The sequence below is a fragment of the Cinclus cinclus genome, chromosome 11 (assembly GCF_963662255.1).
Source record: "Cinclus cinclus chromosome 11, bCinCin1.1, whole genome shotgun sequence".
NCBI classification, from domain to species: Eukaryota; Metazoa; Chordata; class Aves; order Passeriformes; family Cinclidae; genus Cinclus; species Cinclus cinclus.
In genome coordinates, this window is record NC_085056.1 from 13,041,626 (window position 1) to 13,064,652 (window position 23,027).

Below are 23,027 nucleotides of genomic sequence, written 5' to 3' on the forward strand. Positions count from 1 at the left end.
AAAATTACTCCAGTGTAAATGAGAATTTAGCCCAAGTAGCAGTGACAATTACATGATGTGCAATTTGTATCTCCTCACAAGTTCGTCTATATCAGAAGTTCCCAAAGCAAGTAGATCTAGCCCCTGGGGATGAGGAGCTCTCCCTGCATTCACACTGGTCATGGAGGGACTTGTTGCAATGCTCAGCAAACAAAAAAAAAATCTCTCCTCCATTCTCCTGAGCCTTGTACCAGTCCCAGAGCTTACTGCACCATACAGGCACTTCCCTGTGCTCTGTGAACCCAAAACCCCCCCACAATATAAAAGCCTTCCTCATGTGAAACAATTCCCTTTATTCTTTTCCTGCCTTAATCTTGTAGCGAAATTGCAGTTCCAGAAATGGCACAAAACACTCAAGTCCATGGATGAGGTAAATTCAAGGTTGAGAGAAGATGAAAGAAAAAAACGGACTGTGAGCCTGATAGGCTTTGGATGGAACTTTACAGGGAATCAGTACACCAAAGAATGCTGTTGTGGGGGGAGCCACAGTCCCAGCTGGCTGCAAAATTAGAAATCTAGAATTGAGAGTACAGAATTCACTGTTTAACCCCAGGCAAATTAATAGTGAATTTTTGCTTCACGGCTTAATATTTAAACAATGTTGCTCCAATTAGTCAATGGAAGACACTGTTTTCTGCGAGGTATATTCTTTCCTCTCCAAGTCAAGGTGGTTTGCTTCCAGGATTTTTATTTTTTTTTTTAACTAGATTGCTCTTGGCTGTAGGGATAGCAGGTTTCCTTCAGGAATGGCACGGTTACGCTCCTCCAGCCATTATTAACTCAAACTTCCGAAATCCCCGCGTCCGCATCCCCTAGTTGATTATTTTGTTTGCTGCACTGCTGGAGAGTGCTGGCTCTCAGAAAAGGCTCTCCAGTCCGCAGCTCTCGGATTTTGTCTCTTCTGAGTGTCCCTGGCCCGCAGCTCCGCTGCTGCCGAGGTGGCCGCGGAGGCTCGGGACCGCCCGGGCTGCGCTGCCCAGCGCTGCGGGAGCCGCACGGCTCCGTGCCTCGCTGGGTAAGGGGCTGGGCTGTCCTTCACAGACATACCCGGAGCGCCCAGAGGATGGAAAGGTGCCCTATTATGATTTTAGCAAGCAGCAGATGAGCGCTGGACATAGGGAAAGCCCCCCTCTCCCTGAACAAATCCACCGAGCATCCTGAACAATCCAGCCTTAGCCCCTGACCGTGTTCATTAGAGCTGTTTTGATGCGCTGCGGTGAATGCAGAGATCGCTGTCCATGAAAAGCAGAGGTCATGTGCCGGCTGACATGTTTAACCCACTATTACCAGACTAGGGGTTTTCAGGTGAAAGTCAGGATAAATTGCTCGGTATCCAGGGTTTTGTCCTTCCCCCCGCCCTTTCCCCTCTTTGCCACTGAAGTATTAATTTTCAGTTGAATATTTTTATATTTATCTGTAGTTGCCAGTGTCTAACAGTTCCACCCGTTCCTCTTACCTCTACCCCTACAGATGCTCCTGGAAACTGAGAGGAGACCTGTACCACCCTTGTCTGATGCCAGCAGGACTCTGCAGTGTCCCCAGCTCTGGTGAGGTACAATGATGGTATCCTGGGATACTAATGTGTATGTCATGTAGTGCTTCTATGCCACGAAGATTTTGGAGGGTAGAATAGGGAGAATCTTTTAATTTTTTTTTAAGAAACAGCTTTTCTCCTCCATCATCCCTTGACATCTGCCCCTCACAAGAAACTTGGGGTAAAATGTGCACTTGTCTCCCCTACAAAGGCTCTGCACCTTTTTGAAAAGGCTTCCAGAAGGACACAAACAGTACTGAAGCCCCACTCAGCCTACTTGCTTTTAGCAGCCCTACTGGACTGCCCTGCAAAAGCAGAGAGGAAGTTTTCCCTGCTCTCTAGAGTAAGGTACTCCATTACCATGTCACAAAAGAAAATAGGCTGCTTGGTAGCTGAGGAGAACTGCTGACTTGAAAGCTGAGATAAGGCTCTATCATTTACACTAATGAGCTCACTAGTGGAGACTTTGTAAAATTTTATGATAAAAAGTAGCTGTAGTCAGTGTTTGATGGAATTTACTATTTTACTTGTTTTACTGAAGATAGACATAACCACTAATCATTTTTCCTATTTAAACCTAAAGAGAAATAGGTGTGGAAAGAATTGTCCCAGTAAAAGTTCAAAGATCTTGTAAGTAACCCATTATTATTATTTTTTTAAATGGGTTGGTCTGAATTCTTCTGGGAAAGGCTATAGACACTTTTAACTGGTTGAATAACAAATAAGTTCTCAGAAGAAACCCTTAATGAAATATTAATATTTCAGGATTTTAATTGTTTGTGACTTACAGTTAAAAGTTAACCTTCTGTATCTGATAGTCCTGTCAGATTTGATTTCTGATGGAAAAGTGCCCTGGGAAGCACCCTGGGGTAGCTCTGTGATAGTTTCTGAGCCAGGTACCACTTATGCCCAATATGTGCAGTGAATAAGGGGAGGTATCCAGCAGCCTTTGTTATTGTAGACTGTCAGAGCAGTAAATGGCAAGTGTTGAGGAAATCTCTCAGCTACTCTAGGTTACAAAAGCCTAAACCATTCTGTTCTGTGCCAGAATAAATGAGTCTGGCTGAAGAGAGCAACTCTGCTATAAAAGTACCAAAAATGGAAGAAAACAAAGGGATGAAAGCAAGCAATGAGGAATAAAGATGTCTCCAGCTAAAGGACTGGAAAACAAACTCAGGTTGATATCCATGTGAGCTATGAATGACATTACATCAGGTTTTTTCCTACCTCTCTGTCTGTTTTTTTTTTCTCTCTGCTTACTTCATTTGAAGCTTTTAGCCTCCACATAATCACTGTTGCAACACCTGGAAAAGGTGACCAGAGATGCAATACAGTGCATGGGCTTCATTGCCTGTGAGCACTCACTGCTGCATGCAGACAAGAAAGAAGTCCTAATGAAATATGCCAGGTGGTGGTTGCTCCCCTGAAGCCTTGTTTTCTACCTGGGCCAGCTGTGTTTCTGCAGCACTGTCTCAGCCACCTCATCCTCTGAACAGTCATGGATTCGTGGCTTTAACTGGTCCCTTTAACCACAACTGGGGAAGGGGTGCTGGGGTGTGTGACAGGCACTAATCCCAACAGGAACAGCCCAAAGGAAGCAATTAACATGGACACTTGGCTGTGGGTATAATGCTGCCAAAAAAAAAAAAAAGGACAGACAAAAGGAAGAATGTATTTAGCAAACAGGGGGAAAGTGTGTGGAATGGATACATGAGGGACAGCTGGTTTATGGGCTGTCACTGGAGTATTTTTCAACCCCATGAGTCCTGCAAACACTGGGAATATGACAGACTGACAAAAAGGACCAGTGTGAGAAACTATGAAGTGGCTGAGAAGCTGGTCTTGCATGCAACCGATCAAAATTATCATAACATTTCAAGAACACATGGCATTCTCCATGAAAATATAGTCAAATCCGTGGCTATTGTATCTTTGTCTTCACATGGCTCATCATGAGATTTTAATTTCCTGGTACCTAGAAGTTTGTCTACCTGTTTCCTTCCCTCCATCCTGCCATCCATTTGTACCCAATACAGAAGTGTTGTTCTTGCTGCTTTTCCCTGAGAAGAGCAGCCACTAGAGGGAAAGATGCACGTGGAAAATTCCCCTCAGCACCTGTGGGGCTTCCTTCTTAAGTTAAAAAAACCAAACAAACAGAATTTTACTCATCATTTTTAAGGTGGTCTGATTTATCCTTTCAGATAAAGTATATTGAATGAGATTATTTTTAGTATTGCAATTGCACCGTACATCATGAAACACAGCCAAAATTAAGGGCCAGAAAAGAAAAAATCATTGGCTAAATTACACAGAGGAGATTGGATTACCTGTTCAAACAGAGCTCTTAATTCTGTGTATAAATAGAATCCACAAACACAAGTGCACTGCAGTAGAAAATAAAACCAGCCAACAGCCCCTAATAACCCTTAATTATTAGGAGTTTCAGTTAACATTTGGACAGCTTTGGTCTTAATTCTCTTAAGTTTGAAGAGGCAGCATGACCGAGGTGGCCCCATTTACAATTACAGTGAGCACACACGCTGTTCCAGCCCGTGCTGGCTTCAGCCGAGTGTTCTCTGGCAGCTTGGGCTGGGATTTTGCCCTGTTAAAATATAATTACCTATCTGAATGGCAACTAATTTCCAGTTTGAGTTATTAATTTGTAACAATGCACTTCTTTTGACAGAAGTCCACGACAAAAAAAATCAAATAGAGCTCCTGACCTTGGCATCATCGCTCACGTAGGAAATTTTTGTACCTGAAAGAAAATCTGCTGATATTCCATGCAAGTAATAAATTATCTCATCATCAGTCAATACAGCAACAGAGATCTGTTGTTGTGTATGCCATAAGTAAATGTAGCTATAAAATAGATGTCTCAAGGTAAGACTGAAATCCAGTGTTACTTCTTAAAAAAAGAGCTTGATAGTTCTATACTATGCATGGATGTTTACGATTGTATAAACTAGAATGTTTAAGATTTGTCTCAGGGATGGAGTTTTCAAATGCTCTTAGCAGTGGGCTAATGTTCTTTCCCATTTCTAAAGCTGCCCTGTGTAATATATATGTGAGATAAGAAGTCAAATACTGTACTGCAGGCAGGCAGTAAAATGCAGCAGATGATATTTAATATTAAATTATCTTAATAAGCTGTGCTGTTCTTCAAAATGTGCAAGCCCTAACACCTGTGTAGCCTAAGGATCCTTCAAGGTAGACAATTTGACATCAATTTACTGCTGCTATCCCCACTTTGGTTAAGACTCTGTAAGTCCTTCCCCTTTCACATTCTGTTTGTAACTACTTATCCACCAAAATTCCCACTCCTGAGACTCAGGTATCCCAAAAGCGTGAGCTGCAAGAGTTGAATTTTTATTTCAATATTTTATCAATTTTTTTAACATTACAAAACACATGAAGACACAGGGAAAACACTAAGCTTATTTTGTTTGATATTCTCTAGCTGGAAGAGAGATCTAAAGGTAAAAATCAGAACTACTTTTCTGTAGGACAAAGTGCATGATTAGTGTTGGAAAGCAACCTGATCAAATAAAATTAGAGAAGGTTGAGACAGGAATATACTCAAATGATCAGCTGGCAGCTGCTGTCAGGCACACCCCTGGGAAAGCACAGGCACTCTCTGGGTGTCCATCCCTGGCTGGGTGCTGTTCTCCCCTGGCCCACAAACCTGTCTGTGCAGTGTTTTGGTTTTTCTCTGCTGAGTACAACCTGCACAGGCAGGCAAGTGGCACAGCAGGTCCTGGGCCTTTTTTATTCTACGGTGTGGAGAATTAGAGATAATTCTACTGGATGGCACCCTAGCAGTGCATCTGCTCCTGCTGTGCGCTTTCTCAGTGAACTCAGCCTGCTCTTGAGGTACTTTAATTGCTTGCTGTGGAAGCTGAAGGTGACACCATAAGCAAATCACCATAAATACATGCAAACCTCTCTTACGAGAGCAAATCAGATGCTTCTAGATAGAGCACAGGATAGATCCGCAAGAACTGTTTCACTCTAAATCTCATTTTCACACATCCTCGGTCTTTGTACAGAATCCCAGCAGATGCATAGGAAGACAAGTATCTTAAGTTTATGTAGGCATATATAAATCCCCAAATTGTTTTTTGCTGCTTATAGTTCATAAACTAATATAGCAGTGAACAAACTGCATTTCATATAAGTTATCCAGTTATGGACCAGACCTTGCATTTCTTACTCAGAGATTAAATCAAAAGGCAAGTAGTCTGTGAAAAGGTGAATTTATATACAGTGAACTAAACTCTTGCTAAATTATTCTCTTGAAGGAAATAGAAATGTTTCCAGTAGATTTCTCTGTACTTATTTTCAGAGAAGCTTATGCTTGTTCCCCTTAGAGACTTTCTTCATGAATGAAGCTGAAGTTAAATGTGTAGTGAGACTGAGTTTTAAGGATGATTTTCCTAAAACAGGATTAAGGTTCACTGACAGTGTAATGGAGGGCAAATAATGCTGCTGCTTTGTGGCTAAACTATATTTTGGTTTCTACAGATAAAAGTTCAATACCTATGAGCTTTAAGCTTGCTTCTGTAAGAGGCAAAAACCCCAGGCTATTTTGGTCTCTCTATAGTTCTCTTTCTGGAAAGAAAATAAGTAACTCTCTCTTGATCTGAGCAGGATAGTAACCACTCCTGAAGTGGTGCTTCAGGGGCTTAAAAAGGATCATTCAATTATTTTTTTTCCTTCCAGATTATTTCCAATTTGGTTGGTTGGTTTTTTGGGTTTTTTTTTTTTGTTTGTTTTGTTTTTTGGTTGTTTTTTTTTTTTTCCTTTAATCTCAGGTGAAACATTAGGGGAGTTCCACAAACTCATAATCTGCAGTCAATCTGTCAGTGCTGAGGTCAAGGGCAAGTTACCACACAATGGACAGTTTACATACTTTCACCAAATCCACAATTTTTTTCATAAAAGCAAACACCAAAGAGTTCTGCTTGACAAATATATCCATTTCAGGCTAACATCTACAACATCTATTAGTTTGTTAATACCGTGGCACCATTTTCGTTGTATCTCAATGACCATTGCCCTCTCGGATCTCAGTGACACTGACTAACAATGCAGTTTGTAATTAGATGGGGGAACTTAGTTCCTGGCCCTCTTGTAAGCATCTGGGTTTGCAAATCTCCACTCCTAGATGGGGAACTCTTTGCCACACGTCACTAATCATGCCATGTGCTTAAATATCAGTCCCTACATCCTCCTCCTGAGCACCTCTTCTTTGTGCCCAGTACGAGTCAGAGACTGTTGTCAATACAGAGAGATTCAACCCAACTGCCTAGCACTGCATGTGACATTTAATGAAAATTAAGTCAGGTCGAATTTGCATGGCAGGTGTTATTTTATTACAGCCAGAGCTGCAGAAGATGGATGCTACAGTGCTAGTCAAGTGTGCAAGACTGGAAATCACTGACAACAAAGGTGTCTGGCACAGGAATCTTGGCACCATGCCTCGTCTGCCTGCCCAACTCCTGTGTGAGGTAAAGTGGCAAATTTGTCCATTTTCCAGGTGACCCTGTTCCTGTTCTTTCTGGGAAGTCCATCCACCAAGCCATCAGAGTACAGCTGGGGGGTAGAAGGCCCACCCAGCCTCCTGCCAAGGAGTCACCACACCAAACAACTTCCAGCCCTGGCAGGTCCTCCTGGACTCAAATCCAGAAGCTACATTTAAAGAGCTCTATAGCACAAGAGAATTGATTTCTGTCATGCATGAGAAGTATCTTACAAGAGAAGTACATGAAAACTTTTCATGAGTGATGTGTGTTGAAAGAACACGTATGTTTCTTTGACTCAAGCACTCAAAAAATTTAAAAGGGCAGAGTCACACTCCTTCAATTTCTGTTTCCCAAAGTCATCTCACTGAAATGACAAGAATGCAAAATGCTCATTTTCACTAATTTTTATTTGGTTTACCCTTTTTTGTACCCCTTAGAAATATTAACTTTTTTTTAAAGTTTCTGGTTCTGATTTTGGACTCAGTTAAGACTGTCAGCAGCAATAATACATGGTAAATCTTAAGCTCATGTCTTAAAGTAAAGCATAACACACCTTCTAACATGCTGTGGCTCCACCCACTCACTTTCTACTTCTCAGGAGAATTTTTGTTTCTCTTTTATTATCTCCTCAACTCCTTTCTCACCACTGTTTTTCCCCTATAACCATTTTGCCACTGCATTGGTTTCCAGACTGCTTCAGTGTTGAACATCTGAAGTGCGGGGCATTTTGACCCTCCCTGCGGAGGTTCCTGATGCCATTGGTTCCCGCTACATCCCGTCCCCTCACAGCCAGCCAGTACCAACCCACGGGCAGACTCTGATACTTCACAGACTGTCTGAACAACTTTAGAGACACGCGTTTAACTTAGCAGGGCAGTTCTATGAGTAAAGTTTTATTTATGGCAGTTTTCAGAGAGAGAGATCACTTTCCCAGGTAAAAAAAAAAATCTTACGAATCACACAACCAGAACAGCACAATAAAATAAAGTAAAGCCTTTACCAAAAATGCATAATGATTTGCACTGGAGCCCAGTTTTGGATGACATTCAGTTTTCCAGAGAAGATGCTACAAACTCCATAAAAGTTTTTATCTCTGAAGTTTAATTTTGTGAACAGAGCTGCCAGTTAGAAAATAACTCTGTTCCGGTCGTTTGTTTCTAATCTCTTCATTTACAATCCCAGGCGATGACTTTTTGACAGCACATCCAGAACGAACGCAGGTCAGACGTCCACCGAGACAAAGCGATCTTTGCACTTCGGGAAACAACGACGACCCTAAACCCGCACTTCGGGCTGGTCCCATGACGGGGCAGGGCACGGAGTCCCGGCCCGGCGGGGGACCGTCCCTCTGCCAGCGAGCGCTGTCGGCCAGGAAAGGCTCCAGACGCTGTCGGAGCTTCTTGCTCAGGAAGCCTTGCGTTTGTTTGAAGCCTTTGTTCCTCCCCGGCATGCCAACGAGGCGGCTAAAGACAGAGGAGCCTGGATCCTTCTGAATGGGGGACCCGTGGCATCCCATCCCTCGGTGCGATCTCCGGCAGGAGGGGCGCGGAGTCTCAACTCAGAGGAGATGCTCTGGCTGCTCGGAGGCGGCAGCAGGCCTTTGCCCGGCCAGCAGCCCGCTCCCTTCCAGCCCGCCTCGCCCAGCTGTACCGCGGAACGCCACGGCCCCGCTCCGCCCCGCGGACCCTCAGCCCGGCTGTGCCCGACGTCCCGATCCGAGCCGCTCCACGGGAGTTCTCGTGCCCCACCCTGCCTCAGCCTCCGCGCCCCGGCGCTTCTACCGGCGCGGTGCGGTGCGGTGCGGTGCGGTGCGGTGCGGTGCGGTGCGGTGCGGTGCGGTGCGGTGCGGTGCGGTGCGGTGCGGTGCGGTGCGGTGCGGTGCGGGCGGCTGCCGGGCACCTGCTCCCGCGCCCGCGCCCGCGCCGCCCCACAAAAGCGGCGGCGGCGGGCGGCGGCAGGCGGACCGCGCGGCCATTGGCTGAGCCGCGCGCGGCGGAGGCGGGCGCGGGGCGCTGACGCCAGCGCGGGGCCGGTGGGGAGGCGGGGCCGCGCCCCGCGCCGTCTTTGTGCTCGCCGGCAGCCCCGGCAGCGCCGCCGCCTCCCGCCGCCTCCCTCAGCCCCGCTCGGCGCGGCGGGCGGCTCCGCTGCGCTCCGAACCGCTCGGCCCCCGCTCCGCACCGCAGCGCTCCGCGCCGCGCTATGTGTGCCGGCGCTCCCGTGCCTCCTCGCGGCCGCTTCCCACCCGGCGGGGCGCGCTCGGCCCCGCTCTGAGCGCGGCGGGGCAGGGGAGCGAGCGGAGAGGAGCCCGGACGGTGCCGCCCGGCGCGGAGCGAAGGGAGCGCGGCGCCATGCGGGGCCCGGGGCTGGGGCTGGGGCTGGGGCTGGGGCTGCTGCTGGGCGCGGCGTGGGTGGCGTGCGGGCAGAACGAGACGGAGCCCATCGTGCTGGAGGGCAAGTGCCTCGTGGTGTGCGACTCCAATCCCACCTCCGACCCCACCGGCACGGCGCTCGGCATCTCCGTGCGCTCCGGCAGCGCCAAGGTCGCCTTCTCCGCCATCCGTAGCACCAACCACGAGCCCTCCGAGATGAGCAACCGCACCATGATCATCTACTTCGACCAGGTGGGGCGGGCGCGGCGGGGCTCTGGCGCTCCGGGGCGGCGGGGCTCGGGGCGCGCCGCCGCGGGAGAAGTTGGCGGGGCCGGGCCGGGGACGCGCCGCCCCGAGGGAGGGGGGGAGCAAGAGGCCGGGGGGCAGCGGGGCTGGGCGGCAGTGGCCCCGCGTTGGTGCTGACGGTGCCCTTCCCTTACAGGTACTAGTGAATATCGGCAGCAACTTCGACTCGGAGCGGAGCACTTTCATCGCGCCCAGGAAAGGGATTTACAGTTTCAATTTTCACGTGGTGAAAGTGTACAACAGGCAAACCATCCAGGTCAGCCCCGAGCGCCGTCGCCGGACTCCGCGGGCACCGAGGGAGGGAGCAGACGGGTCCGCGGCCCGGCGGGGACGGGGCCGTGAGGGCGGCGGGGCGGGACGTGCCCCTGAGCCGCCGCGGGAGCTCAGACCTGCGGCGATCTCCGCTCGAGGGGACCGTGCCCAAGGGGCCGAGGAGCCCCACCAGGCCTCCGCTCGGCCCCTGTCCGCATGAGCCGTCCCGGGATGGCAGGTGGTCGGCCGCCCGCCGCCCCCTCCCAGCTTGTCCGGTCCTTCGGACTGCCCAGTGCCGCGAGGCGCTGGCAGAAACATCCCTGCACAGAGCCCGTAGGAACCGCGGCCCCTGGCGGGCTTCTCACCCACTCTCCTGTGGCAGAAGGTTTCACAGGGATTTGGGGTTCAGGGAGGTGACCATGGCATGGAAATTATAATGAATCTGTGCATGTCTGTGCAGCTACCCTATACGTTCCTGCCTTTTCTATGGGGTTTGATGCATATGCTGCTCTAGGCAGGGTTAATAAATTACCGGCCTGAAGCCAGGTAGCATAATCAAGACAGGAAATCTGACTCTATGATGATGCACTTTGCAAAGGTGAATGGACATATAGCACTGTTCTGGTGCAAGTGTCTTAACACCTTTAGATTGGGCAAGTAGTGTATTATTAATGTGGGGTAAGCAGTCCCGGGATCATTAGCGCAAGCTTAGCAGAGCTTATTGACTGTGGTGTGGCATATTGTCTTTGCTGCCTAACAAAGGAAAACTACCCCTTGAATACACTTCAAAGGCCCTGACTCCAGCGGCTGTGGCTCTGCTCCTCGCTGTCTCTGAGGTTTCACATAAAGCCATCTTTCAATAAGTACAAGCAGACCTCTTTTCATAGCCTGAAAACACAGGCTCCCTATTGAAATTCTCCAAAATAGGATCAATGTCCTGCTTTATATGCACCGGCTGTTTTGATGTGGTTGTTGGTCTAAAACAGTGGTGAAAGACTTCTTCCTTTGGAGTACATACCTTAGCTGAGTTTAGATTGGTATTTCTTTTTTATGGGGCTGGAGTTTCAAAAGAGGCCTTTCCTTAACTAAGCATTTTGCCTGTTAGGCGAACCCCAGCGGTGTCATTGTCTGACTTTAATTGACAGAGGGCTTTGTTTTATCTTGCTCTTTAGGTGAGTTTGATGCTAAATGGGTGGCCAGTGATTTCTGCCTTTGCAGGGGACCAAGATGTAACCCGAGAAGCTGCTAGCAATGGAGTCCTGATTCAGATGGAGAAAGGAGACAGAGCTTATCTAAAACTGGAGAGAGGAAACTTGATGGGAGGCTGGAAGTATTCAACATTCTCTGGATTTCTAGTGTTCCCGCTTTAAGTCACTTCTCATCCAAGAAAAGGGAGAAATCTCTTACAAATTCCCAAGTCAGAGCTGGGTTTGAAGAGTCATGGACAGCAGACTTTTTACATTCAAATATTAAAGAAGCTTAATCCTGCTTAGGTTTGTGTACATCTGCTTTGAAGAATTACTACTTATTTTTGTTGTGTTGCAGCCAACAGGCGGGAGACACTATAATTGATCAAACCCCCATTTATATTCTTCTCTCTCCTCCCACAAAATTAGTTCCCATCTCTGTGTCATTGGTGTAATCTGCCATTGTTCCCCCATGGCTTCTGCCTCACACAAGTAGACTTTAGCTATTTTCATTGTCCTTTACAGCATATTTTGTAGTTTTGTTTTTAAAACATGTTAATCTTGACTCTTTCTCTGAGTTTAACTTTTAAAAAAAAGAAAAAAAGCAAAGTATTTTTTAAATACATGGATGCCATGATGGAAGGGAAACTGCAATTCTTGCTGTGTACTGGCTGGCAAAAGGAAAAATTTCTACATGAAGAACTACCCACAGCCAAGGCTGACTAGAGTATTTCAATATTTCTATGTAATTCTGAGTGATTGTGAAATTTAAGGCTGCTAAATGTTTTGATGCTTGTTTTGCTCTTGTACAACGTGGCCCAACTAAACGCCAGGAAGTATATTGAACTTTTACTATTACTCTGTAATATATGTGTGAATATTGAAAATTAATTTTTGCTTTAATTCAATAAAGTTTAAATGGGACTTTTATTTTTCTTAACCAGAAATAAGGTTTCTCAATGCAGGTAGGCCGGTGGAGGGGGCTGCTGCAGGGGGACTGGCGCGGGGGATGCGGCCCGCTGGCCCCCGCTGCCCCGCACGGCTCCCGCAAGCCCTGCGGGCAATGCCGGCAGCCCGAGCCGACCCGGCGATAGGAGGAAGTTTCACGCCGTCTCTGATATCTACTTATTTATAGCATTTATCTGTATTATATTCTCTAAACCAGATCGCATTTTATACGGCCGCCTAAAACTACCTGACCATGTGCGCTCGAGGCTGGTACTATTGATTCGCTGGTATGGTTTGTTTACCGTCTTTTGAAGATAAAAATGCTATAATTTTGCAGTACTCAAAGAGATTACTACTTTTATTAAAAGGTGCGTACCGAGGATTTCGATTGTATCTAAACTTCAATGTGAAATAAATCGGTGAAACGACCCCGGGCTGTGTGCGTGGCGGCGGCGGGCGCGGGGCTGCCCCGGCTGCGGCACCAGCGGAGCCGGGCGAGTCCCCGGCTCCCGGGAAGGAATTTAATTAGCTACAAGAAGTAGCTCGCGCATTAATGCGTGCACAATAAGCGACGCTTCTCGCTTTATTCACAGGTTCTGCCCTGGAAACAGGCCGGCGGGGCGGGCGGGGAAGCGCTCCGCGAGGTGCCGCGGTGGGGAGCGGGGTCGACCGGAGCCGAGGATGGCCGCGGTCCTTGGACCCCAAGCAGAACACGCCAGCCTGCTCTCACCTCCTACTCCTCCGTCACCCTGCGGCGCAGTGGCCAAAATGCCTTCTGGCCCAGGTCGTGCTTCGCTCCCCGCAGGAGTAGGGGAGGCGCGGGCCGGCCCTCCCCAAGCCCTGCCAGCAGCTCCCCGGGAGCCTCGGCACCTGCGGCCGCTGGCCAGGAGCCGTGCGAGGCAACAGCTGAGACTTATGAAGAATGAATAATGACGGAAGGCAGCCGGGCTGCGTTCACCTGGAGTTACAAACTGCTCGAGACAGCCAACGCGTCTCATTCTCCGGCCGCAATCTCCTCTCTCAACGCGAGACTCTTCATTACTCTTTCCCGAAGCCTCTCACACCGCGCCTCCACCCTCCCGCCCGCGCCCTCTTCTCCAGAGCGGCATGGTCAGGGCGAGCGGAGCCGCCCTTGCTTCCCATCACGGCGGGGAGTGGGCAGTGGGGGGAAAATACGGGGGGAAGGAACAAAAATTACTAGGTTGCAAGAGAAACGAAGGCGGCCCTGTGGTGACCTCCCCGCCTCATCGCGCTGGAGCCAGGCAGCAGCTCCCGGCTGGGCCCGCCGCGGGGGATCCCGGCGATCGCCGCAGGTGCGGGGGCTGATGATGCTGATGCTTGTCTTTTGTTTTTTTCCTTTTCCCTCCTCTCCCTTAACGCGAAACAAATAAACCCGCCACCTTCCGCTGAAAGTTTTCCCCTGGTTCTGAGCGTCTCATTAATATTGTGCAGCTGGAAATTACATTACTCCGATCGCAGCAAATCTCTGCTCTGCGGCTGTTATAAAACGCCTCCGTGGCTGCTTGAAACAGCCTCGTCTGCTCCGCGCCCGCGCAGCGAGCCCCCCGCCCCGCTCAGCGACGCTCCCCTCAGCGAGCTCCGCACCGCGGGGCCGCCCGGAGTTACGGCGTCCTGGCTGAGGAGGTAAAGCCGCCGCCGCACCGAAACCCCCGCGGCGCCCGGCCTCTTCGTCGGGCTGGGGAGCCCTTGCCGGTGTCCTGGGAGGGCGCCCTGGCCCGGGACCCCGTCCCGGCTCCCTGGAGGGGCGGGCGGGTCCCGCTGCCTCCCCGACCCAGTTCGGCCGGAGCTCTCCCGGCAGCGGAGTCCGGAACCGCGGGTGGCGCGTCCGAGAGGCGGCGGGGCTGCTGTCCCGTGATTTACTTCAGCAGACGCGCTGTGTTTGAAAACAGCCCCTTTCTGCCATCCCTGCGCCCCCGGCGGGCAGGGAGAGGAAGGCCGTGAAGGTGCCCCCCCGATCCGGCTGGAATGCACGGCAGGCGGTCGGGGGGAGCCGTCATTGACGAGCGTCCCGGGGCCGGCGCCGCCCGACGGGGCGAACAGGGCGCTGAACTTACTCAAGCCGGCCGGTTGCACCTCTGCTTGCAGCCATCGCCATCTCTTATGCGTGGCCGCTGCTTTGGCCCCGTGTTTATGGCGGGGAAATGTTAAGTGAGCACCTGGCTGCACCTGCTCGGAGTCCGCTCTCATCCTGGGAATCACCCGTACCTGGGCGGCCGAGGCAAGGCTGCTTTCCTGCCCGGGCACCGCCGGGCCCTGCGAGGCCCTAGGAGGAGAACGGGCTCCGAGGAGGTGACCAAGCAGAAGGAATTGGGCATGGGTGCCATTTTAAGCGGCGGAGCCGGACAGGCTGGGGGAGTCTTGCTGCGGGCACTGCTGTCCAGGCTGGGGTAGCCGGAGGCAGAAAAGGAGCCGGCTCTGTCCGATAAGCAGCGGACGGGAGCCACGAAGGACCCCACTACCGAGGGGTCTCTCGCAGGGAACCCGTCTCCCCTCGGGGCTCCGGTGGCCTCGTCCCGGCCCCCGCGGCCGAGGCACTGCTGGGCTGCTCTGGGCTCGGGGCCGCGCTGCCCCCGGAAATGAGCAGCCACTGCTCGGTACCCTGCTTTAATGTGTTTTCAGTTGATGTATGTAATGTCTGATTGAATTTATTGCTGATTAGCGTTGAGCGTGAGTTTGCACAACAAGAAATTATGTTTCATTCAGTTCATTAGCATGTCTAGTGTTTGCTTTATGAGCATATCACTAATGGTAATGACCAATGTTGACTGATTTCTAATGTGAATATAATTACACAATGTAGGGGAATTAAAGGGAAAATCCACATTTTTAATTGTTGGGTTTTTAGGGACTGCGTGTGGGGGCGGAGGGGGTGGACAGGGAGAAACAAACCAACTCTCTTCTGCGCAAACGATGAGAAGGTACAGATTAATGTCTCCAGCAGGAGACGCCGAGTTTGGTCCAACAGAAGACCAAGTCAAATGCGGTTAACTCAGGGAATAGTTAACGCACATTCCACACTGCAAAATAAAATTTCCCCTGGTCTGCCCCCCAGGTACATCTGGAGCCCAATGAGTTCGTTTGGAATCGGCCGCTCCCGAGGAGCCAGCAGAGGCAGGGCTTCGTGCATGGCCGGGCACCGGCTCCCTGCAGCCCCGCCGGCGGCTGCGCTGCTCCGAGGCAGCGCCGCTGCGGAGCGGGGAGAGCCGAGCCCTGCCCGGGGCCAGCGGGGGCGGCTCGCCCAGCTCTGGCAGCGGCAGTGCCTCCCCCGGCAGCGAGCGCCTTGCCCGCATCCTTCCTGCGAGCTGGAGACGGAGCCGGCGAGTGCTGGAGAGCCCCGGGTGGAGCCGGCTGCAACAGGTACGGGCAGCGGAGCGGGCTGGCCCCCGCGGGGTTTTAGAGGCACGGAGGGGACCGTGAGAGTACTGTGAGGACTGGGCGTGAAGAAGTTGGAAGCAGGTTGTGTGCTCCATCTGGTCTCTGGGTTCCTGAGGGTGACCTCTGAGCATGTCCCTTCTACTAAAAAGGAAAGGTGGTCCGGGAGGGGAGAGATCAGGGTTTTACTGGAGGCATCTCCGATGGGATGTGCAGAAACGGAGCAGGGAGGCTCAGGTTCTGAGGAAACTCTGGTAGTGCAGAAGTCCCGGGTGGGACACACCTTGTGGAACTGTTTTAGTCTCGCCCTCGGACAGGGTCAGTGGGTGAAGTGTGATGCGTATTCTGCCAGCTGAGAGCTGCCAAAAGGCCTCTGTTGTTGCTTGTCCCAAAAGAAAAAAAGCCTCGCGTTTTTTTGGAGAGTGAAACAAGCTGTGTGCTTTGCATGGGAGGAGAGGGCAAGGCTGGCAGTGATCGTTCTTTGTGCCTTGGAGTATTCACTGAAAATCCAGGGCGGACTGGAGGCGGCAATGCCTGCACGTCCCCTTCCACTAGCACCCCTTTTCTTCCCCTAGTGTATTCCTAGGACACAGGGGAGTGGGGTTCCTCTACTCCGGTAATCCAAAGTCAGAAGCAGTGTTGAGCCCAGTGTGAACAGTTGTGCACATCTGGGTGCAGAGCACTCTTGCTCTCTCCCATGACAACTTTGAGCCTTTTGTTGGACAAGAGAGGAAGTTAATGCCATTGGCTTTCTGCAGCTTTATACAGCTGGGGAGATATGGTAATGAGCCATGTCCCATTTCACCAGTAGCATTTAGGTCCTTACAGTATGGGATTCCTTAAGTGAAACAGTTGTTCTGAACGCAGGACGTATCTGGGATTCTAAAAAACTCTGTTTGTGAAAATTTCTTTGGGAGGGAATTGTGGAGCTGTTGGAGAATGGGTCTCAAATTGCATGAGCATGTAGATTTGAAGAATATATACCCAAGGGCCTCCTGCCTCTTGTGCCTACATCACTAACAAAGACAGCTTCAGACTTAGTCATGAGTCTTCATGCAGCGTGCTACTCCTGGCACTTTTGCTCTTGGTGACCTTCTAATTGACTGAAATTCTGCTAAGCTATCAGAAAAAAAGAAGACCCAAGAAAGAGATGTTGGAAGAATTTGAGCAAAATGAAGACAAAAGATGTGAATAATTGTCATTCACATTAGTAATTTATGTTGCATACAATATGTTTGAAGAAGTACCAGTGCTTCAGCTGCAGTTATATTTCCAGGGGTTTTTTTTGTTTTGTTTTTTTTTTGTCTACACAACACTCGTTCAAGGACTAAAGGTTCACGGGAGGACTCCTGCTTTGTTTGCAGTTAATAGTCATCCAGCTTGTAGTGGAAATTCTCACTGCATTGTTGGACTTCATGCTAATAAATTTTAATGTGCTTTCAATGTTTTGGGCTTCAGGGTCATTCAAGTCAGGGCCATCCTCCTTGAGCTCCTTCTACACTGACAGTGTTTTCTAATTTTTCCAGTAGCAACAACTGCTTGAAAAACATAAATATTTTAGTGGAAATTAGCATATTCTTGACCCTTTTCTGTTGATAAAATACCCATGCCACAAATTGCATGACAGCTGGTTTTGGTGCTGCTGTCACCAAAGCAGGTCAATATTTCTTTCTGTTACAAAATAAAAATGCTGAGACTTAAAAAAAAAAAATAAAAGTTATGAACCTGTCATCTTGCTCACTCTACAATTCTTTCTATCAAAATTTCTTGCATAACTCTTCAGGATATTGGTCACTCTGTCTGATATGTTGACCTGATAAATACTATTTCCACTGAAAGAATGGAGAAGTATTTTTTTATTTGCCATTCATGTGGTACTATTCTTGATTTCATAATTGTTAAAATCTGGTTCACAGGACCTGAGATTTCATGGGTCAATTATCCTTCCTACTTTGATTCTAACCAAATTTTTCAGCATACATTGAATCATGTTTTAAAATGATTGATTGGCATGGGTTCATAATTGCCTTTTGAATGTTTTTATAATTTCTTTACTTGATTTTGTCTTTCCTGGCTGACAAGAAAGCTGAATTTCCCTACAATTCCATCTGTTGAGGTGTGGGGCAAGAGAAGCTTCTGATTTCTTTCTTTTCAATCTGGTTTTATTGTTCCTTTGCTGTCTTCTGAGTGATTAATCTCACTATTTTAGTCTTCCAAGAGCCTTTCCAAAGGCTCAATTGTTCACACAACCCAGAGGATTGCAGCCTCTAGTTTTGAAATGCCTCCTTTGAAATGGCAGGACCAGCTCTATCCAGAGGAGTGAGATGAGGCTCAGCAGTTATTATATCCACAGTAGAAATTTTTAATTCCTGTAGCTGTGCACTTTGTCATGTGGCCAACCTCTTGCAGTACTGCACTGAGCAGAGACCTTCACTGAGTTTTCTGAAATATTCCCAGGCCTGTTTTGTTGCTTGATTAAGCTAATTGAGAGCTCTGCTGGGAATTAACCACCATTAATTTATATAAACCTACCAGCTTTGCATTTAGCCTGTCACGTACATGAACAATTGCACAGCTCTGACCAAACTTGGAATTAATTTTTTCCCTGTACAAAACTAAGACATCACTGTCTTGAAGCACAGGTTTCACATAGCATTTCGACCTGTGAAAGTCATATTTATTTTCCTAATATACATAGTGGAAGGACTTTACTGACAAGAAAGGACTTTGAAATGCATTGAGAGAAAAATCAGCTTTCCTCTATAGCAGGAAGAGGAGGATCTTTCTTTTTTAAAGCAGAGATGCCAGGGCTCAGTTTTGAAGATATGGTTTTAATTCCAGTGGGTCATTAAATGAGTTTTTTCTGCTGACATAAATTTGCATAGCTGTGTTGCAGTGCAGCTTCTTGCAACTTATTCTGCCCGTGGGATATTATGGAAGAATTCAGGAAACTGCTGTCACAGAAATACATCCCAGTCCCACTTTGTGAATTGTTGCAAACAGTAGATACGCTTGCATGAGACAAGGATTATTTGGATGACCAGCACTTTTGAAGAAATACATTAATATTTCTTCTTCTCACATTTCATTTTAATCATTTCATAGAGCCTTACATAACACAGCTGAATTATTTTGTCTATGTTTTTCAGATCATGTAAGTCTTCTGGATAAATGTTGAGATATTCAGTAGTTTCAGTGATAAACAATAGTGAAATGATGCTGTTGTCCAAAAAAAATGATGTCTAAAGATGCCTAGGATAGGTTGGTTTGTTTGGTCTTTTTTTAAATAACTGGAATGTCACTGAGTGGTCCAGTGTTATCTGGAGATTGTCATGTAAATTTCTATCAGTGTAGGGTTTTAGGCACTACTATAGTCCCATGAAAAATTTTCCTCTTTAAAATAATTATATATATTGAAGATAAAAAATAAAATCCATTAAAAGGCATTGAAACTGAATATATCAAGTAAAATATTTATTTAAGTAGTATCTGTTACTATCTTCTCTTGAAACTGTCAATGGTTTTAGGAAGAAACTACCTCTCCTCTGTTTACTAGTGCTTCAGATGGTACTGAGGATTTGAATACTTGTCCTGTGTGGAAATGGAAATAGCTGAACTGTCCTGGAGTTGTTTTAAGACAAAATGAGTAAAGCGCTCACAAAAAATGTTGAGAACACAATAGCAAGGGCAACCACAATTTTTGTTTCTGACTGTTTTGTGACTTTGTGGCTGAGATGGTCATAGTGCAAGGTGGTGTTGGCTGCTGACACCAGGCAAACTGAAGCTGCAGTTCTCTAGGCCAGTACCCACACGTTTGGTCATGACTGCCTTATGGTCAGAACATGGAAACACGGCCAAATCCCTTTGGTTATGCTTCAGTAGCTGGGAAGATGACTCCTGTATAATCAGAAATCAACAGCAGAGTGGTAATTTTAGTTTAATGTTTTTAATGTTCCCTTACTGTATTGTGCTTTCAGCAAAGCTGAAGATGTTGCAAATACAACATTGGGTTATGGCTTATAAATTGATATAATTAGGAGCTGGTCTGATCAGTGTTAGCAATGTCAGCACATTCTACAGAAGGCAGGGCTGTTCATTCAGGTTGGCTTCATGTGCATTCTCTCAATTTGAAGCTGTATGAATATATTTTATATTTTCCAAATGTATCTGTCACATCCTACCTTAATGGTGACAGCATATCACATCACACCGTGTCTCTGTCTTACTGTATCTACACTGGTGTCTAATGAATGCCTCTGCACAAAGGCTGTTGTACACTGTGCAGCTGAGTGAGCTCCTGTCTGACTCAGATGCTTTTTGCTCAGCCCTTTACCTCTGCAGTTTATGGAAATTTCTCTCCTGTTACACTGTGGCCAGGTTGCACTAACCCTGTGTCTGTTCTCAGGGGCAGAGGAGGATGGTGAGACGCTCCTTTCTACAGTTGTACAGCACAGAAACATTTCTGCAATCGTGAACTAAGGGGACTGTTACATGCAGGAAGCACCAAGCACTTCTGGGCAGGCAAGGTAAGCCCTGGCCACATGTGACCAGGTGTAGCAGAGTTTTAAACCCTTTGCCACAGCAGTTTATGTCCACTACATCAGTAATGTGCAACAGTCCTTTATATCTTGAGACACTTTTTGTATATTCCTTCTGTTGCAGTTGCTAATTTGCTGAGTTTTCTCCATGAGTTGTGCAGCTTTTCAGTTTTAACTGGTTTAGTAATCTTCTCAAAAGGCCCAATACTTCAGCCTTGCCAATCAGGAGGAGAGCCTCTTGGCTGTGCTAACTCAGTTTGTGCCTGCCTCTTTGTGTATTGACTTCCTGTCATCTCTGAGATTAACTTAAAATAATTCTTGCCCTTAGTAGCCATTTCCAGTTTTCTCTTCTACCTTTGTAGGTTGTTCATGCTGTGCTTTCCCTTTTCTAACTTAATTTTTTTTTCTTGTTTAGAAGAACCCTGTTGATATTCAGTATTAGGAACTCTGCTGGAAACCAGTAATACTTTCATTCTGGCTGAAGTATTGGCTCCCCACATCTCTGACTGGTTCCTCAGGAAAGGATGGAGACAGATACTGATATCTCTAGTTACTCTGTTGAGGAGCCTACCATTTTGCAAAACTTTTAAGTTGAAAGTGTGTCCATGGAGTTGATAGCAACAAGGTACTTTATGATTTTTAAGTTAAAGCACTTAGGCATAAGCTTGCCAGCTCTGTATGCCTTCAGCTAGATAATAGAAGTACCAGAGTTGTTTTATATTTAAACCAGCAGATAAAAGTGGCATTTTGAAAAATGGAACATTCCTTTAGAAGGAATCACAAGCAACAGTCAGCTGCTTTTAAGGTGGATGGCAAAAGTATGTTTGTGAAGATAGACGTGGAGGCCTGTTCTGTGTTACATATAAGCCCAAGAGAGCAAGCTTGATTCTTTGACTAATAAGTCGCTTTAGTAAATATTGTTGAACCTGACTGGCGTACTATGTTGTGAAGTGCAGCAGCAAAAAACATGGGAAGAGTTGCTCTACATTGTAAAGTTATACAGTAGCTGTGTTTGGTGTCTGTGTCTGTTTTGCCAAGGATGTAAATTGTACCGGTGCCTTTGGCTGGTGTGGTTTACATTATTATCCAGACTGGATGGGACAGTGACTCCTCTCTCCCAGTTATGCATGGCAAAAGAGCCTGGGAGAATTACCCTATTGGTGGCTCATTAAATAAGTATCCATCCCGGCTCATGACTGAGCATGAAGTTTCTGCAGGTTCAGAGTTACATGTTACAAGGGAATAAAATTCTTCTCACTAAATGATAACGAAGACACACTAGGAGGTATTTCATTCAGGGAATACAAGCTATTGTCCTACCCTTGTCCAGAAGGATATGTACATCAAGCAGAAGATGTCTTCCTTACATTCCAGCTAAATCAATGTTATTTCTTCCAGAATACTGCTGCTTCCTTTTCTAGAGATAAAAAAAATAGCTCGCTGTCAGGAGGTAATTCCTTCTCTTGGGCTTTCTGTCCTTGACCAGTAGAAGTTTTTTTTTTTTTTTCTTAGACAAGGATGCCTTTCTTTATCCTTGGAAGATTAAATTGTCTTGCTGGTAGATCTGCCTTACTGAAGAAATGGAGGAGGAAAAGCAGAGAGGGAAGAAATAGAAAAGAAAATAATTTCAAGGTATCTTTATAGTCTCCTATTGTTAGGATGTCAATTACTACCATATATCACCTACACAGCAAACTTGTCATAGCTTGGGGTATCTCTTTCTGTTTTTTGGCTTTTTTTTTGTCTTTCCACCTAGTAGAAAATGTATCAGTTAGCCATATGAAATCTTTTTTATTGCTGGACTCATCTTTAAAGTATAGCTGTGATGCTCAGAGGGATTTACTTTTTTAGCATCCTAGTCAGAAGGATGAATGTTAAAAGATCATAGTTTTTTAAACTCCAGCTGTACATTCCCTGGGAATAATTGAAGAAAATGATGCCCTTTTCATCTTCTTTGAGTTGGCACAGCTCTTGTTTGAAGTGCTGATGCCTCACACCAGAGTGGTCAAGAATGGTAAATTCAGCAGTGTGTCTGTAACTGGGGGCTCTGATTTAACTGCAACACTCTTTTTGAGGACTGCAGAATGCTTTAGTTACTGTAAACATGGATTTTCCAAAATAGTGTTTAGGAGTAGAAAGAAGCTTTAGGAACTGATAAAACCCCAGACTGCCTCTGTAAAGGGCCAAAAGGGAGCCAGGCCAGCTGGCCAGGCCAGGTGTGGGGTGCAGTCAGTGCTCCTGTGCGGCGGTGCGGTGCCGGTGGCTCTTTTGGGTGTTCTCCTTGCTGGCAGACACTGCTGGGTGGGCACTCTCAGCAGTGGGCTTTGCCTCCCCAGCAGTCAGTCATCCCCAGCAGCAGGAAAGAAGGCAAGCACTTATTCACAAAACACATTGACTTGCAGACCTTAGATACAGATCTTCCCTTTTCTTGCTGCTGTGGGAACAAGAACTGGCTTGTGTTCCTTGCAGCCCAGATATTCATCCCACCCTTGGAAGGAGGGGCAGGTCCATCTCTATACACTGGCAGTGCTTGTGTGACCCTCTGAGAGCAGCTCCTGTCCTGAATGCTTTACTTTCAAGCTTCAGCATTGACTGTGGCCAGGAAAACTTTGTCAGGAGGGCTCCCAGCTCTCCCTGGGGACAGAGGGAGGATAATGAAGGGAGCTAAAAGGTGAGAGGTGTCTGCTAGTTCAGCTCTCCCTTGGTCAAGTTCTCCCCCCTTGATCTACCTAGTTCTTATGTAGAGTCAGCCCTCTATTCCTTTCAATTAGAGATCCATCCTACTTTTCTGTCCCTTCCAGTTTGTGGATGTTAATCCTCTCTCAAATCTGTTTCACTTGTATTTCTTCTTTGCTCTCATGACTCAGGACTTTTTTTTTCCTCATTTCCTTCATGCTATGTGATTTTGTGTGGCTGGAACAGTGTCTTCCTTTTCT

General features: G+C 47.4%; 1 protein-coding gene across 1 annotated transcript; it reads left to right on the forward strand.

Annotated features, from left to right (window-relative positions):
• Positions 1 to 9,446: 9,446 nt before the first annotated feature.
• CBLN1 (cerebellin 1 precursor) lies at positions 9,447 to 11,395 on the forward strand. The gene is made up of 3 exons (XM_062500112.1): positions 9,447 to 9,719; positions 9,910 to 10,029; positions 11,198 to 11,395. Exons 1-3 carry the CDS (start codon positions 9,447 to 9,449, stop codon positions 11,393 to 11,395), a joined length of 591 nt encoding a protein of 196 aa, XP_062356096.1.
• The last annotated feature ends 11,632 nt before the right edge of the window (positions 11,396 to 23,027 follow it).

Excerpts from the sequence above, each read along its gene's own strand:
- CBLN1 (XM_062500112.1), top strand. The coding sequence starts at position 9,447 with ATGCGGGGCCCGGGGCTGGGGCTGGGGCTGGGGCTGGGGCTGCTGCTG. Across the intron at positions 9,720-9,909 it reads TGATCATCTACTTCGACCAG|GTACTAGTGAATATCGGCAG; the intron begins GTGGGGCGGGCG and ends CTTCCCTTACAG. Across the intron at positions 10,030-11,197 it reads ACAACAGGCAAACCATCCAG|GTGAGTTTGATGCTAAATGG; the intron begins GTCAGCCCCGAG and ends CTTGCTCTTTAG.